The sequence below is a fragment of the Telmatherina bonti genome (genome assembly GCF_933228915.1).
Source record: "Telmatherina bonti genome assembly, chromosome: 18".
Lineage (NCBI taxonomy): Eukaryota > Metazoa > Chordata > Actinopteri > Atheriniformes > Telmatherinidae > Telmatherina > Telmatherina bonti.
Window position 1 is genome coordinate 38,446,540 of NC_136616.1, and position 19,714 is coordinate 38,466,253.

At 39.8% G+C, this 19,714-nt stretch overlaps 1 protein-coding gene across 2 annotated transcripts in view; it reads left to right on the forward strand.

The window, feature by feature from the left end:
• The window catches only part of LOC306769438 (disks large homolog 4-like), a gene marked incomplete at both ends in the record, with an annotated part of 206,243 nt that overhangs the window by 37,784 nt on the left and 148,745 nt on the right, over window positions 1–19,714 (forward strand). The window contains one exon of one of the 2 annotated variants that reach the window (XM_079258043.1): window positions 15,664–15,734. In XM_079258043.1, coding sequence (XP_079114169.1) covers window positions 15,664–15,734 — 71 coding nt within the window. Of the gene's footprint in view, window positions 1–15,663; window positions 15,735–16,232; window positions 16,263–19,714 lie in introns of those variants that run through there. The other variant, XM_079258042.1, reaches the window with a different exon arrangement.

The window sequence follows — 19,714 nt, forward strand, 5'->3', positions numbered from 1 at the left end:
AAACACTTGGATACATAAACACCTGGATACATAAACACCTGGATATATAAACACCTGGATACATAAACACCTGGATACATAAACACCTGGATATATAAACACTTGGATACATAAACACCTGGATACATAAACACCTGGATACATAAACATCAGGATACATAAACACTTGGATACATAAACACTTGGATACATAAACACCTGGATACATAAACACCTGGATACATAAACACTTGGATACATAAACACCTGGATACATAAACACCTGGATACAAAAACACCTGGATATATAAACACCTGGATACATAAACACCTGGATACATAAACACTAGGATACATAAACAGTTGGATACATAAACACCTGGATATATAAACACCTGGATACATAAACACCTGGATACATAAACAGTTGGATACATAAACACCTGGATATATAAACACCTGGACAAATAAACACCTAGATACATAAACACCAGGCTATATAAACACCTGGATACATAAACACAAGGATACATAAATATCTGGATACATAAACACCTGGATACACAAACACCTGGATACATAAACACATTGATTCATAAACACCAGGGTACATAAACACCTGGATACATAAACACCTGGATACATAAACACCAGGATACATAAACACCTGGATATATAAACATCTGGATACATAAACACCTGGATACATAAACACCTGGATACATAAACACCAGGATACATAAACACCTGGATACATAAACACCTGGATACATAAACACCAGGATACATAAACACCTGGATACATAAACATCAGGATACATAAACACTTGGATACATAAACATCTGGATACATAAACACCTGGATACATAAACATCAGGATACATAAACACCTGGATACATAAACACCAGGATACATAAACACCTGGATACATAAACACCTGGATACATAAACACCAGGATACATAAACACCTGGATACATAAACACCTGGATATATAAACACTTGGATACATAAACACCTGGATACATAAACTCCTGGATACATAAACACTTGGATACATTAACACCTGGATACATAAACACCTGGATACATAAACACCTGGATACATAAACACCTGGATATATAAACACCTGGATACATAAACACCTGGATACATAAACACCTGGATACATAAACACCTGGATATATAAACACCTGGTTACATAAACACCTGGATACATAAACACCAGGATACATAAACACCTGGATACATAAACACCTGGATACATAAACACCTGGATACATAAACACCTGGATACATAAACACCTGGATACATAAACACCTGGATACATAAACACCAGGATACATAAACACCTGGATACATAAACACCTGGATACATAAACACCTGGATACATAAACACCAGGATACATAAACACCAGGTTACATAAACACCTGGATACATAAACACCTGGATACATAAACACCTGGATACATAAACACCTGGATAGATAAACACCTGGATACATAAACACCTGGATACATAAACACCAGGACACATAAACACCTGGATACATAAACACCTGGATACATAAACATCTGGACACATAAACACCTGGACACATAAACACCTGGATACATAAACACCTGGATACATAAACACCAGGATGCATAAACACTTGGATACATAAACACCTGGATACATAAACACCTGGATACATAAACACCTGGATACATAAACACCAGGATACATAAACACCAGGAGACATGAACACCTGGATACATAAACACCTGGATACATAAACACCAGGATACATAAACATCTGGACACCTAAACACCTGGACACATAAACACCTGGATACATAAACACCAGGATACATAAACACGTGGATACATAAACACTTGGATACATAAACACCTGGATACATAAACACCAGGATACATAAACACCTGGATACATAAACATCAGGATACATAAACACCTGGATACATAAACACCTGCATATATAAACACCTGGATACATAAACACCTGGATACATAAACACCAGGATACATAAACACTTGGATACATAAACACCTGGATACATAAACACCTGGATACATAAACACCAGGATACATAAACACTTGGATACATAAACACCTAGATACATAAACATCAGGATACATAAACATCAGGATACATAAACACCTGGATACATAAACACCAGGATACATAAACACTTGGATACACAAACACCTGGATACATAAACACCTGGATACATAAACATCAGGATACATAAACACCAGGATACATAAACACCAGGATACATAAACACCTGGATACATAAACACCTGGATACATAAACATCTGGATACATAAACATCAGGATACATAAACATCAGGATACATAAACACCAGGATACATAAACACCTGGATACATAAACATCAGGATACATAAACTCCTGGATACATAAACACCAGGATACATAAACACTTGGATACATAAACACCTGGATACATAAACACCTGGATACATAAACATCAGGATACATAAACTCCTGGATACATAAACACCTGGATACATAAACACCTGGATACATAAACATCAGGATACATAAACACCAGGATACATAAACACCTGGATACATAAACATCAGGATACATAAACTCCTGGATACATAAACACCAGGATACATAAACATCAGGATACATAAACACCTGGATACATAAACACCAGGATACATAAACACTTGGATACATAAACACCTGGATACATAAACACCTGGATACATAAACACCTGGATACATAAACATCAGGATACATAAACACCAGGATACATAAACACTTGGATACATAAACACCTGGATACATAAACACCTGGATATATAAACACCTGGATACATAAACACCAGGATACATAAACAGTTGGCTACATAAACACTTGGATACATAAACACCTGGATATATAAACACCTGGATACATAAACACCTGGATACATAAACACCTGGATACATAAACAGTTGGATACATAAACACCTGGATACATAAACACCTGGATACATAAACACCTGGATACATAAACACCAGGATACATAAACAGTTGGCTACATAAACACTTGGATACATAAACACCTGGATATATAAACACCTGGATACATAAACACCTGGATACATAACCACCAGGATACATAAACAGTTGGATACATAAACACCTGGATACATAAACACCTGGATATATAAACACCTGGATACATAAACACCTGGATACATAAACACCTGGATACATAAACACCTGGATACATAAACACCTGGATACATAAACACCTGGATACATAAACACCAGGATACATAAACACCAGGATACATAAACACTTGGATACATAAACACCTGGATACATAAACACCTGGATATATAAACACCTGGATACATAAACACCTGGATACATAAACACCTGGATATATAAACACTTGGATACATAAACACCTGGATACATAAACACCTGGATACATAAACATCAGGATACATAAACACTTGGATACATAAACACCTGGATACATAAACACCTGGATATATAAACACCTGGATACATAAACACCTGGATACATAAACACCTGGATACATAAACACCTGGATACATAAATACCTGGATATATAAACACCTGGATACAAAAACACCTGGATACATAAACACCTGGATATATAAACACCTGGATACATAAACACCTGGATACATAAACACCAGGATACATAAACACCTGGATACATAAACACCTGGATACATAAACACCTGGATACATAAACACCAGGATACATAAACACCAGGTTACATAAACACCTGGATAGATAAACACCTGGATACATAAACACCTGGATACATAAACACCTGGATAGATAAACACCTGGATACATAAACACCTGGATACATAAACACCAGGACACATAAACACCTGGATATATAAACACCTGGATACATAAATACCAGGATACATAAACACCTGGATACATAAACACCTGGATACATAAACACCTGGATACATAAACACCTGGATAGATAAACACCTGGATACATAAACACCTGGATACATAAACACCTGGATACATAAACACCTGGATACATAAACATCTGGACACATAAACACCTGGACACATAAACACCTGCATACATAAACACCAGGATGCATAAACACTTGGATACATAAACACCTGGATACATAAACACCTGGATACATAAACACCAGGATACATAAACACCTGGATACATAAACACCTGGATACATAAACACCTGGATACATAAACACCAGGATACATAAACACCAGGAGACATGAACACCTGGATACATAAACACCTGGATACATAAACACCAGGATACATAAACATCTGGACACATAAACACCTGGACACATAAACACCTGGATACATAAACACCAGGATACATAAACATCTGGACACATAAACACCTGGACACATAAACACCTGGATACATAAACACCAGGATACATAAACACGTGGATACATAAACACTTGGATACATAAACATCAGGATACATAAACACCAGGATACATAAACACCTGGATACATAAACACCTGGATATATAAACACCTGGATACATAAACACCTGGATACATAAACACCAGGATACATAAACACTTGGATACATAAACACCTGGATACATAAACACCTGGATACATAAACACCAGGATACATAAACACTTGGATACATAAACTCCTGGATACATAAACACCTAGATACATAAACATCAGGATAAATAAACATCAGGATACATAAACACCTGGATACATAAACACCAGGATACATAAACACTTGGATACATAAACACCTGGATACATAAACACCAGGATACATAAACACTTGGATACATAAACACCTGGATACATAAACACCAGGATACATAAACATCAGGATACATAAACAGTTGGATACATAAACACCAGGATACATAAACACCTGGATACATAAACACCTGGATACATAAACATCTGGATACATAAACATCAGGATACATAAACATCAGGATACATAAACACCAGGATACATAAACACCTGGATACATAAACATCAGGATACATAAACTCCTGGATACATAAACACCTGGATACATAAACACCTGGATGCATAAACATCAGGATACATAAACTCCTGGATACATAAACACCTGGATACATAAACATCAGGATACATAAACAGTTGGATACATAAACACCAGGATACATAAACACCTGGATACATAAACACCTGGATACATAAACATCTGGATACATAAACATAAGGATACATAAACATCAGGATACATAAACACCTGGATACATAAACACCAGGATACATAAACATCAGGATACATAAACACCTGGATACATAAACACCTGGATACATAAACATCAGGATACATAAACACCTGGATACATAAACACCTGGATACATAAACACCTGGATACATAAACATCAGGATACATAAACACCAGGATACATAAACACTTGGATACATAAACACCTGGATACATAAACACCTGGATACATAAACACCTGGATGCATAAACATCAGGATACATAAACTCCTGGATACATAAACACCTGGATACATAAACATCAGGATACATAAACAGTTGGATACATAAACACCAGGATACATAAACACCTGGATACATAAACACCTGGATACATAAACATCTGGATACATAAACATAAGGATACATAAACATCAGGATACATAAACACCTGGATACATAAACACCAGGATACATAAACATCAGGATACATAAACACCTGGATACATAAACACCTGGATACATAAACACCTGGATACATAAACATCTGGACACATAAACACCTGGACACATAAACACCTGCATACATAAACACCAGGATGCATAAACACTTGGATACATAAACACCTGGATACATAAACACCTGGATACATAAACACCAGGATACATAAACACCTGGATACATAAACACCTGGATACATAAACACCTGGATACATAAACACCTGGATACATAAACACCAGGATACATAAACACCAGGAGACATGAACACCTGGATACATAAACACCTGGATACATAAACACCAGGATACATAAACATCTGGACACATAAACACCTGGACACATAAACACCTGGATACATAAACACTAGAATACATAAACATCTGGACACATAAACACCTGGACACATAAACACCTGGATACATAAACACCAGGATACATAAACACGTGGATACATAAACACTTGGATACATAAACATCAGGATACATAAACACCAGGATACATAAACACCTGGATACATAAACATCAGGATACATAAACACCTGGATACATAAACACCTGGATATATAAACACCTGGATACATAAACACCTGGATACATAAACACCAGGATACATAAACACTTGGATACATAAACACCTGGATACATAAACACCTGGATACATAAACACCAGGATACATAAACACTTGGATACATAAACTCCTGGATACATAAACACCTAGATACATAAACATCAGGATAAATAAACATCAGGATACATAAACACCTGGATACATAAACACCAGGATACATAAACACTTGGATACATAAACACCTGGATACATAAACACCTGGATACATAAACATCAGGATACATAAACAGTTGGATACATAAACACCAGGATACATAAACACCTGGATACATAAACACCTGGATACATAAACATCTGGATACATAAACATCAGGATACATAAACATCAGGATACATAAACACCAGGATACATAAACACCTGGATACATAAACATCAGGATACATAAACTCCTGGATACATAAACACCTGGATACATAAACACCTGGATGTATAAACATCAGGATACATAAACTCCTGGATACATAAACACCTGGATACATAAACATCAGGATACATAAACAGTTGGATACATAAACACCAGGATACATAAACACCTGGATACATAAACACCTGGATACATAAACATCTGGATACATAAACATAAGGATACATAAACATCAGGATACATAAACACCTGGATACATAAACACCAGGATACATAAACATCAGGATACATAAACACCTGGATACATAAACACCTGGATACATAAACATCAGGATACATAAACACCTGGATACATAAACACCTGGATACATAAACACCTGGATACATAAACACCTGGATACATAAACATCAGGATACATAAACACCAGGATACATAAACACTTGGATACATAAACACCTGGATACATAAACACCTGGATATATAAAGACCTGGATACATAAACACCTGGATACATAAACACCTGGATGCATAAACATCAGGATACATAAACTCCTGGATACATAAACACCTGGATACATAAACATCAGGATACATAAACAGTTGGATACATAAACACCAGGATACATAAACACCTGGATACATAAACACCTGGATACATAAACACCTGGATACATAAACACCAGGATACATAAACATAAGGATACATAAACATCAGGATACATAAACACCTGGATACATAAACACCAGGATACATAAACATCAGGATACATAAACACCTGGATACATAAACACCTGGATACATAAACATCAGGATACATAAACACCAGGATACATAAACACTTGGATACATAAACACCTGGATACATAAACAGTTGGATACATAAACACTTGGATACATAAACACCTGGATATATAAACACCTGGATACATAAACATCAGGATACATAAACACCTGGATACATAAACACCTGGATACATAAACACCAGGATACATAAACACCTGGATACATAAACACCAGGATACATAAACACCTGGATACATAAACACCTGGATACATAAACACCTGGATACATAAACACCAGGATACATAAACACCTGGATACATAAACACCTGGATACATAAACACCAGGATACATAAACACCTGGATACATAAACACCAGGATACATAAACACCTGGATACATAAACACCTGGATACATAAACACCTGGATACATAAACACCAGGATACATAAACACCTGGATACATAAACACCTGGTTACATAAACACCTGGATACATAAACACCTGGATACATAAACACCAGGATACATAAACACCAGGATACATAAAAACCTGGATACATAAACACCAGGATACATAAACAGTTGGATACATATACACCTGGATACATAAACACCTGGATATATAAACACCTGGATACATAAACACCTGGATACATAAACACCTGGATACATAACCACCTGGTTACATAAACACCTGGATACATAAAAATCCTGGATACATAAACACCTGGATACATAAACACCTGGATATATAAACACCTGGATACATAAACACCTGGATACATAAACACCTGGATACATAAACACCTGGATACATAAACACCTGGATACATAAACACCTAGATACATAAACACCTGGATACATAAACACCAGGATACATAAACACCAGGATACATAAACACTTGGATACATAAACACCTGGATACATAAACACCTGGATATATAAACACCTGGATACATAAACACCTGGATACATAAACACCTGGATATATAAACACTTGGATACATAAACACCTGGATACATAAACACCTGGATACATAAACATCAGGATACATAAACACTTGGATACATAAACACCTGGATACATAAACACCTGGATACATAAACACCTGGATATATAAACACTTGGATACATAAACACCTGGATATATAAACACCTGGATACATAAACACCTGGATACATAAACACCTGGATACATATACATCAGGATACATAAACACTTGGATACATAAACACCTGGATACATAAACACCTGGATATATAAACACCTGCATACATAAACACCTGGAATACATAAACACTAGGATACATAAACAGTTGGATACATAAACACCTGGATACATAAACATCAGGATACATAAAAACTTGGATACATAAACACCTGGATACATAAACACCTGGATAAATAAACACCTGGATATATAAACACCTGGATACATAAACACCTGGATACATAAACAGTAGGATACATAAAAAGTTGGATACATAAACACCTGGATATATAAACACCTGGATACATAAACACTTGGATACATAAACACCTGGATACATAAACACCTGGATATATAAACATCTGGATACATAAACACCTGGATACATAAACACCTGGATACATAAACACCAGGATACATAAACACCTGGATACATAAACACCTGGATACATAAACACCTGGATACATAAACATCAGGATACATAAACACCAGGATACATAAACACTTGGATACATAAACACCTGGATACATAAACACCTGGATACACAAACACCAGGATACATAAACACTTGGATACATAAACTCCTGGATACATAAACACCTAGATACATAAACATCAGGATAAATAAACATCAGGATACATAAACACCTGGATACATAAACACCAGGATACATAAACACTTGGATACATAAACACCTGGATACATAAACACCTGGATACATAAACATCAGGATACATAAACAGTTGGATACATAAACACCAGGATACATAAACACCTGGATACATAAACACCTGGATACATAAACATCTGGATACATAAACATCAGGATACATAAACATCAGGATACATAAACACCAGGATACATAAACACCTGGATACATAAACATCAGGATACATAAACTCCTGGATACATAAACATCAGGATACATAAACATCAGGATACATAAACACCAGGATACATAAACACCTGGATACATAAACATCAGGATACATAAACTCCTGGATACATAAACACCTGGATACATAAACACCTGGATGCATAAACATCAGGATACATAAACTCCTGGATACATAAACACCTGGATACATAAACATCAGGATACATAAACAGTTGGATACATAAACACCAGGATACATAAACACCTGGATACATAAACACCTGGATACATAAACATCTGGATACATAAACATAAGGATACATAAACATCAGGATACATAAACACCTGGATACATAAACACCAGGATACATAAACATCAGGATACATAAACACCTGGATACATAAACACCTGGATACATAAACACCAGGATATATAAAGACCTGGATACATAAACACCTGGATACATAAACACCTGGATACATAAACAGTTGGATACATAAACACTTGGATACATAAACACCTGGATATATAAACACCTGGATACATAAACATCAGGATACATAAACACCTGGATACATAAACACCTGGATACATAAACACCAGGATACATAAACACCTGGATACATAAACACCAGGATACATAAACACCTGGATACATAAACACCTGGATACATAAACACCTGGATACATAAACACCTGGATACATAAACACCTGGATACATAAACACCTGGATACATAAACACCAGGATACATAAACACCTGGATACATAAACACCAGGATACATAAACACCTGGATACATAAACACCTGGATACATAAACACCTGGATACATAAACACCAGGATACATAAACACCTGGATACATAAACACCTGGATACATAAACACCTGGATACATAAACACCTGGATACATAAACACCTGGATACATAAACACCAGGATACATAAACACCAGGATACATAAACACTTGGATACATAAACACCTGGATACATAAACACCTGGATATATAAACACCTGGATACATAAACACCTGGATACATAAACACCTGGATACATAAACACCTGGATACATAAACACCTGGATACATAAACACCTGGATACATAAACATCAGGATACATAAACACTTGGATACATAAACACCTGGATACATAAACACCTGGATACATAAACACCTGGATATATAAACACTTGGATACATAAACACCTGGATATATAAACACCTGGATACATAAACACCTGGATACATAAACACCTGGATACATATACATCAGGATACATAAACACTTGGATACATAAACACCTGGATACATAAACACCTGGATATATAAACACCTGCATACATAAACACCTGGAATACATAAACACTAGGATACATAAACAGTTGGATACATAAACACCTGGATACATAAACATCAGGATACATAAAAACTTGGATACATAAACACCTGGATACATAAACACCTGGATAAATAAACACCTGGATATATAAACACCTGGATACATAAACACCTGGATACATAAACAGTAGGATACATAAAAAGTTGGATACATAAACACCTGGATATATAAACACCTGGATACATAAACACTTGGATACATAAACACCTGGATACATAAACACCTGGATATATAAACACCTGGATACATAAACACCTGGATACATAAACACCAGGATACATAAACACCTGGATACATAAACACCTGGATACATAAACACCTGGATACATAAACATCAGGATACATAAACACCAGGATACATAAACACTTGGATACATAAACACCTGGATACATAAACACCTGGATATATAAACACCTGGATACATAAACACCTGGATACATAAACACCAGGATACATAAACACCAGGATACATAAACAGTTGGATACATAAACACTTGGATACATAAACACCTGGATATATAAACACCTGGATACATAAACACCTGGATACATAAACACCTGGATACAAAAACATCAGGATACATAAACACCTGGATACATAAACACCAGGATACATAAACACCTGGATACATAAACACCAGGATACATAAACACCTGGATACATAAACACCAGGATACATAAACACCTGGATACATAAACACCTGGATACATAAACACCTGGATACATAAACACCAGGATACATAAACACCTGGATACATAAACACCTGGATACATAAACACCAGGATACATAAACACCTGGATACATAAACACCTGGATACATAAACACCAGGATACATAAACACCAGGATACATAAACACCTGGATACATAAACACCAGGATACATAAACACCAGGATACATAAACACCTGGATACATAAACACCTGGATATATAAACACCTGGATACATAAACACCTGGATACATAAACACCTGGATACATAAACACCTGGATACATAAACATCAGGATACATAAACACCTGGATACATAAACACCTGGATACATAAACACCTGGATATATAAACACCTGGATACATAAACACCTGGATACATAAACACCTGGATACATAAACACCTGGATACATAAACATCAGGATACATAAACACCTGGATACATAAACACCTGGATACATAAACACCTGGATACATAAACACCAGGATACATAAACACCAGGATACATAAACACTTGGATACATAAACACCTGGATACATAAACACCTGGATATATAAACACCTGGATACATAAACACCTGGATACATAAACACCTGGATATATAAACACCTGGATACATAAACACCTGGATACATAAACACCTGGATACATAAACATCAGGATACATAAACACTTGGATACATAAACACCTGGATACATAAACACCTGGATACATAAACACCTGGATATATAAACACTTGGATACATAAACACCTGGATACATAAACACCTGGATACATAAACACCTGGATACATAAACACCTGGATACATAAACATCAGGATACATAAACACTTGGATACATAAACACCTGGATACATAAACACCTGGATATATAAACACCTGCATACATAAACACCTGGATACATAAACACTAGGATACATAAACAGTTGGATACATAAACACCTGGATACATAAACATCAGGATACATAAACACTTGGATACATAAACACCTGGATACATAAACACCTGGATACATAAACACCTGGATATATAAACACCTGGATACATAAACACCTGGATACATAAACACCTGGATACATAAACACCTGGATATATAAAGACCTGGATACATAAAAACCTGGATACATAAAAACCTGGATACATAAACACCTGGATACATAAACATCTGGATACATAAACACCTGGATACATAAACACCTGGATACATAAACACCAGGATACATAAACACCTGGATACATAAACACCTGGATACATAAACACCAGGATACATAAACACCTGGATACATAAAAATCAGGATACATAAACACTTGGATACATAAACACCTGGATACATAAACACCTGGATACATAAACACCTGGATACATAACCACCAGGATACATAAACACTTGGATACATAAACACCTGGATACATAAACACCTGGATACATAAACACCTGGATATATAAACACCTGCATACATAAACACCTGGATACATAAACACTAGGATACATAAACAGTTGGATACATAAACACCTGGATACATAAACACCTGGATACATAAACACCTGGATACATAAACACTTGGATACATAAACACCTGGATACATAAACACCTGGATATATAAACATCAGGATACATAAACACTTGGATACATAAACACCTGGATACATAAACACCTGGATATATAAACACCTGCATACATAAACACCTGGATACATAAACACTAGGATACATAAACAGTTGGATACATAAACACCTGGATACATAAACATCAGGATACATAAACACTTGGATACATAAACACCTGGATACATAAACACCTGGATACATAAACACCTGGATATATAAACACCTGGATACATAAACACCTGGATACATAAACACCTGGATACATAAACACCTGGATATATAAACACCTGGATACATAAACACCTGGATACATAAACACCAGGATACATAAACACCTGGATACATAAACATCTGGATACATAAACACCTGGATACATAAACACCTGGATACATAAACACCTGGATACATAAACACCAGCATACATAAACACCTGGATACATAAACACCAGGATACATAAACACCAGGATACATAAACACCTGGATACATAAACACCTGGATATATAAACACTTGGATACATAAACACCTGGATACATAAACACCTGGATACATAAACACCTGGATACATAAACACCAGGATACATAAACAGTTGGATACATAAACACCTGGATACATAAACACCTGGATACATAAACACCTGGATACATAAACACCAGGATACATAAACACCTGGATACATAAACACCTGGATACATAAACACCTGGATACATAAACACCTGGATATATAAACACCTGGATACATAAACACCTGGATACATAAACACCTGGATATATAAACACTTGGATACATAAACACCTGGATACATAAACACCTGGATACATAAACACCTGGATACATAAACATCAGGATACATAAACACTTGGATACATAAACACCTGGATACATAAACACCTGGATACATAAACACCTGGATATATAAACACTTGGATACATAAACACCTGGATACATAAACACCTGGATACATAAACACCTGGATACATAAACATCAGGATACATAAACACTTGGATACATAAACACCTGGATACATAAACACCAGGATACATAAACACCTGGATACATAACCACTAGGATACATAAACACCTGGATACATAAACACCTGGATACATAAACACCAGGATACATAAACACCTGGATATATAAACACCTGGATACATAAACACCTGGATACATAAACACCTGGATACATAAACACCAGGATACATAAACAGTTGGATACATAAACACCTGGATACATAAACACCTGCATACATAAACACCTGGATACATAAACACCTGGATACATAAACACCAGGATACATAAACATCTGGATACATAAACACCTGGATACATAAACACTTGGATACATAAACACCTGGATACATAAACACCTGGATACATAAACACCTGGATATATAAACACCTGGATACATAAACACCTGGATACATAAACACCTGGATACATAAACACCTGGATACATAAACATCAGGATACATAAACACCTGGATACATAAACACCAGGATACATAAACACCTGGATATATAAACACCTGGATACATAAACACCAGGATACATAAACACCTGGATACATAAACACCTGGATATATAAACACTTGGATACATAAACACCTGGATACATAAACACCAGGATACATAAACACCTGGATACATAAACACCTGGATACATAAACACCTGGATACATAAACACCTGGATATATAAACACCTGGATACATAAACACCTGGATACATAAACACCTGGATACATAAACACCTGGATATATAAACACCTGGATATATAAACACCTGGATACATAAACACCTGGATACATAAACACCTGGATACATAAACACCTGGATATATAAACACCAGGATACATAAACACCTGGATATATAAACACCTGGATACATAAACACCTGGATACATAAACACCTGAATACATAAACACCTGGATACATAAATACCTGGATATATAAACACCTGGATACATAAACACCTGGATACATAAACACCTGGATACATAAACACCTGAATACATAAACACCTGGATACATAAACACCAGGATACATAAACACCTGGATACATAAACACCTGGATACATAAACACCTGGATACATAAACACCTGGATACATAAACACCTGGATACATAAACACCTGGATACATAAACACCTGGATAGAGAAACAATCCAGGGGGGCAGTCAGAATGACACTGAGGTGTCACCCTGACCAGGTGTTTGAGGAGCTGAAACATGATTGATCTAATCACTCTTGAGCGAAACACCAGCTGATGTGTGTGTGTGTGTGTTTGTGTGTGTGTAGACATCCAGGAGTTCTACGAGCTGACGGTGTGTGACAACCAGGGGGCAAGCCGACCGCAAACACCTGCACAGGTATGTACACACACACACATCAAGTCTAACCCACATGGCAACACCCTTCTCTGTTACCTAGCAACAGCTGCAGCAGCTTTACCGGGGCAACAGCTGCACATCACCATAGCAACAGGAGCCCAGCCCCCCCTCTCTCTTCTTCAATGCGTCTCTATGTCTCTTGACCTCCTTCTGCATCTCTGTGACACCCCCCCCCCACCCCCCCCCCAAGCACAACAGTCCTCCTCTTCATCGCTCTCCTCCTCCTCTTTCACTTTCTCTCTTTCTGGCTCGCTCGCTCGATGCCAGCAGACGAAGGGACAGCAGAGGCGAGAGAGTGGGCGAGCGAGGATAGACAGACAGACGGCTGAGGAGAGAGAGGGAGAGAGAGAGAGAGAGGGAGAGAGAGAGAGAGAGAGAGCAACAAAGAGAGACAGAAGGGAGATCAAGCATGAGTGTGTGAGCGTGAAAATGTGTGAGTGTGCGTGTGTGTGTGTGTGAGTGTGTGTGTGGGGGGATATGGACTGCCTCTGCATTGTCACTACCAAGGTAAGACCGCCCGCATGCACCCGCCAAAACACACACACACACACACACACACATATCCAACATGTGTGTGTGTGTGTGTGTACGCACGTGTCCCACAATCACATCCAGTTCTTTCATGTGTGTTGTCTGTTCCATTATATTTTAATGCACCATCCTGCCTTCACGTGTGTGTGTGTGTGTGTGTGTGTGTGTGTTAGCATAGCCACATTAGCGTACATGTTAGCGCTGGCTCCAGCAGCCTGTGGCTAGCTGTTAGCGGTGCCATCGCCATGTGGAAGCAGCGTGACACACGTCAGGGAGCAGACCTGACGACGCTGTGGGAGATTTCCCTCCAACAGACGTGCAACAGGTGGAATAAAACACGCCGTCACCATGGAGACCTGCGTTCAGACCTGCATTCAGACCGGTTTGTTTCACGTGGAACAGATCGATGAGGAGATGTAGACCAGCATCAGCTGCAGGACAGCAGGGTGTGTGTGTGGAGATGGACATATTCACACCAGCAGCTGCAAACTTTTAGCATCCCTGAATTTCACGTCACAGACGTGGTTCCAGGAACCGGATCCACATCTGCGACGTGTCGGGTTGCCGAACATAAGTCCTGATGTTTCCTGAAGCTAACCAGATGTAGCCGAAAGCTAACCGAGTCATTTTAAGGTTCCGGTGGACCAGCCAGTCAGGAGGAGGGGTGATGCGTCCAGAACCGTCGTCGGTGGCCTGGCAGCTCTACGCCGTACCAGCGTAGAGTCTGGAGGCTCCCTCACATCAACGGGTTTCTGGGGCGGGACAAACAAGCGCGGACTGAACCGATCAGAAAAATGGCGGACCAGTCAAGCGGCGGCGTACAAAGTCTGGAAGTGTTCAGTAGAGCGAACGCAGCAGAAGAAAATCAACATGGCGTTCAGAACAGAAGACAGAAATGAGTCGTTTTTCCAGTTGTTGAGGTTTTAAGGATTAAAAATGTTTCTGGTCATTAAAACAGCATTTACCATAAAAAAAAGAACCAAACTCCCGCTACGTCCGAGCGCCGTCTTGAATGTTTTGTATACGTGGAGGCGAGAGTCTCCTCAGATCAACCAATCAGAATGGCCGGTTAGTGAATGGGGGACGTGCCTCGTGCCGCAGGTGGCTCCTCTTCTTGAGGGAGGCGCGCTTCCCTCGGGACCTAAATCCCCGGACCCCCCTCCTTCCCTTCTTCCCCCACACAGGCAGGGCGTTGGGAGGTGGACACGTTGATCTGGATGGTGAGAGAGGCCATCAAGGTGGTCTCCATCGCTGCACCCAGCATCGCTTCACCTCCCAGTTTTAATTACACTTAGTCAACATAACACAAAAAACACACACTGACAACACATGGACATGTTTTGGGGGGCGGGCCATGCAGTGTGCGGTGGGCGGGGCTGCTTTGGTGGTCCCGCTCCCAACATGATGTGGTTACTTCTTCCCAATTTTAATTGCAAACAACACACACTTCACAATCATTCATAAGCTGGGAGGGAGGGGGTGTCGATGGGGTCCTGCCACGCCCCTATTTCTGGGGCTGTGCCGGGGGGGTTGGGCGGGGGAGTGGTGCTGTTCAGGAGACCTGGGTCTGGGCTGGCCTGGCGGGGGGGTGGGACTGCTGCTGGCCCTGGGTGGTGCTGGATCGGCTGCATGTGTGGAGTGGTGGGGGGGCATTGACAGGGGTGGGGGGTAGTTGTGGGGCCCTGATCGGGGCCCTCCTATCCCCTGCTCCCCCGGGGGTATCTCACAGGGGACACGTTGGGAAAGAAAGGTGAGGGCGTGCATGAGCCAATGGATGAAGTGGTGACTGAATGTTAGGGTAGAGGGGGGGGTGGGGGGGTGAAAGAATTTAGGAAAGTGGATGGCCGCTGGGATAGGAGGAAGGGGGGGTGTATGCAGATGGGTGGGGGTGTGTATGTGGGGTTATGTTGGTGGTACAGGGAAGTGATGGGGTGGGTGTACAATGAGGAGTGTGAATGTGGATAGAGGGGTGTAGGGAGGTGTGTGTGTGTGTGTGTAGAGTGGGGTGTGTGTGTATGGAAGAATGGGTGATTATAGAGGGAGCAGGGATGTGTGTGTGAGGGGGTGTGTGTGTATAAAGAACGGGGGTAGGAGAGTGTGAGTTTGAGCGTGTGTAAGAGAATGGGTGTATAGGATGTGTTTAAGGAGGAAGTGTGGATGCGTGTGTGTGTGTGTGTGTGTGTGTGTGTGTGTGTGTGTGTGTGTGGGTGCGTGGAGGGGCTTGGTGCTCGGGGAGCGCTGCTGGTCCACTGGGGTGCGGCCTGGCTGCCGCTCGGTGGCGGTCTGGGGATCCCGGCCCTCCGTCGGTGTGGGCTGGGCCCTCTGCCTGCGGGGGTGGGGGGTTGCTTCTGGGCTCTTGGGGCCGGGGGGCCCGCGCTCTGTCTGCCCTGGGGGGCCGGTGCCCGGCGGGGCCGGTCCTCACTGGTCCGGGCCTGCTGGGGCCTGTTCCCCCTGACTGCGGGAGACTCTGGCTGGGACCCCCCTCTGCCTCCTCCTGGGTCGGTGCATGGCTGGCTCCGGGGTGGGGGGGTTGGGGTCTGAGCCTGGGGGTGGCTGCCGAAGGGCTTCATAGATCGCTCCAGTCTGGCGCCAGGCATCAGCTTCCTGGCGTCTTCAGTTTCATTCTGGACACTTTCTTCTTACTGACGCTTGTTCAGAACTAAATACTTTTTATGGGAATTCGTAAGAGTTTAATCGTCATAACAACAATGCTGGTTAACTTCTTACCCAGTAAATCACCATGGTAACCTCAGCGCCGCCGCTCCCACCACGCACATCACGCACTGTCGGAGGGCGCCATGTGCTGGGAGGGGCCCCAAAAAACAGTGGGCTGAGGCAGGCTCCCTGCAGGCTACCACATCCACAGTTATAAAAATAAAACATAAACATGTTTACATGGAGCTGAGAAGAAGATGAAAATTTCCCTCTCAACGTGAAGCCCCGCCTCGTTGCGCGCACCTTTCTTTCATTCATTTTCCTAACCGCTTCATCCAATTCAGGGTCGCGGGGGATCTGGAGCCTATCCCAGCTGGCTTTGGGTGAAAGGCGGGGTACACCCTGGACAGCTCGCCGGTCCATCGCAGGGACACACAACCACACACACTCACACTATTTAGCCAACATGGATGGTGGAAGGAACCCGGAGAGAACGCACACATGCACGGGGAGAACATGCAAACTCCACACAGAAAGGCCACTGACCAAACCTTGTCCAGCCGAGGATCAAACCTGCGACCTTCTTGCTGTGAGGCCACAGTGCTAACCACTACACCACCGTGCCGCCTCGTTGCCTCTAAATGTCAAAAAAAAAAAAAAGAGAGAAACTCCGATGGATGCCACGTGAACGTTAAACGGTTGGACGGTAAACATTCAGACATTCTGAATCGGGGCGGAGAAGAGGAAAAACGGCGAGTTGAAGCCAACGCGTC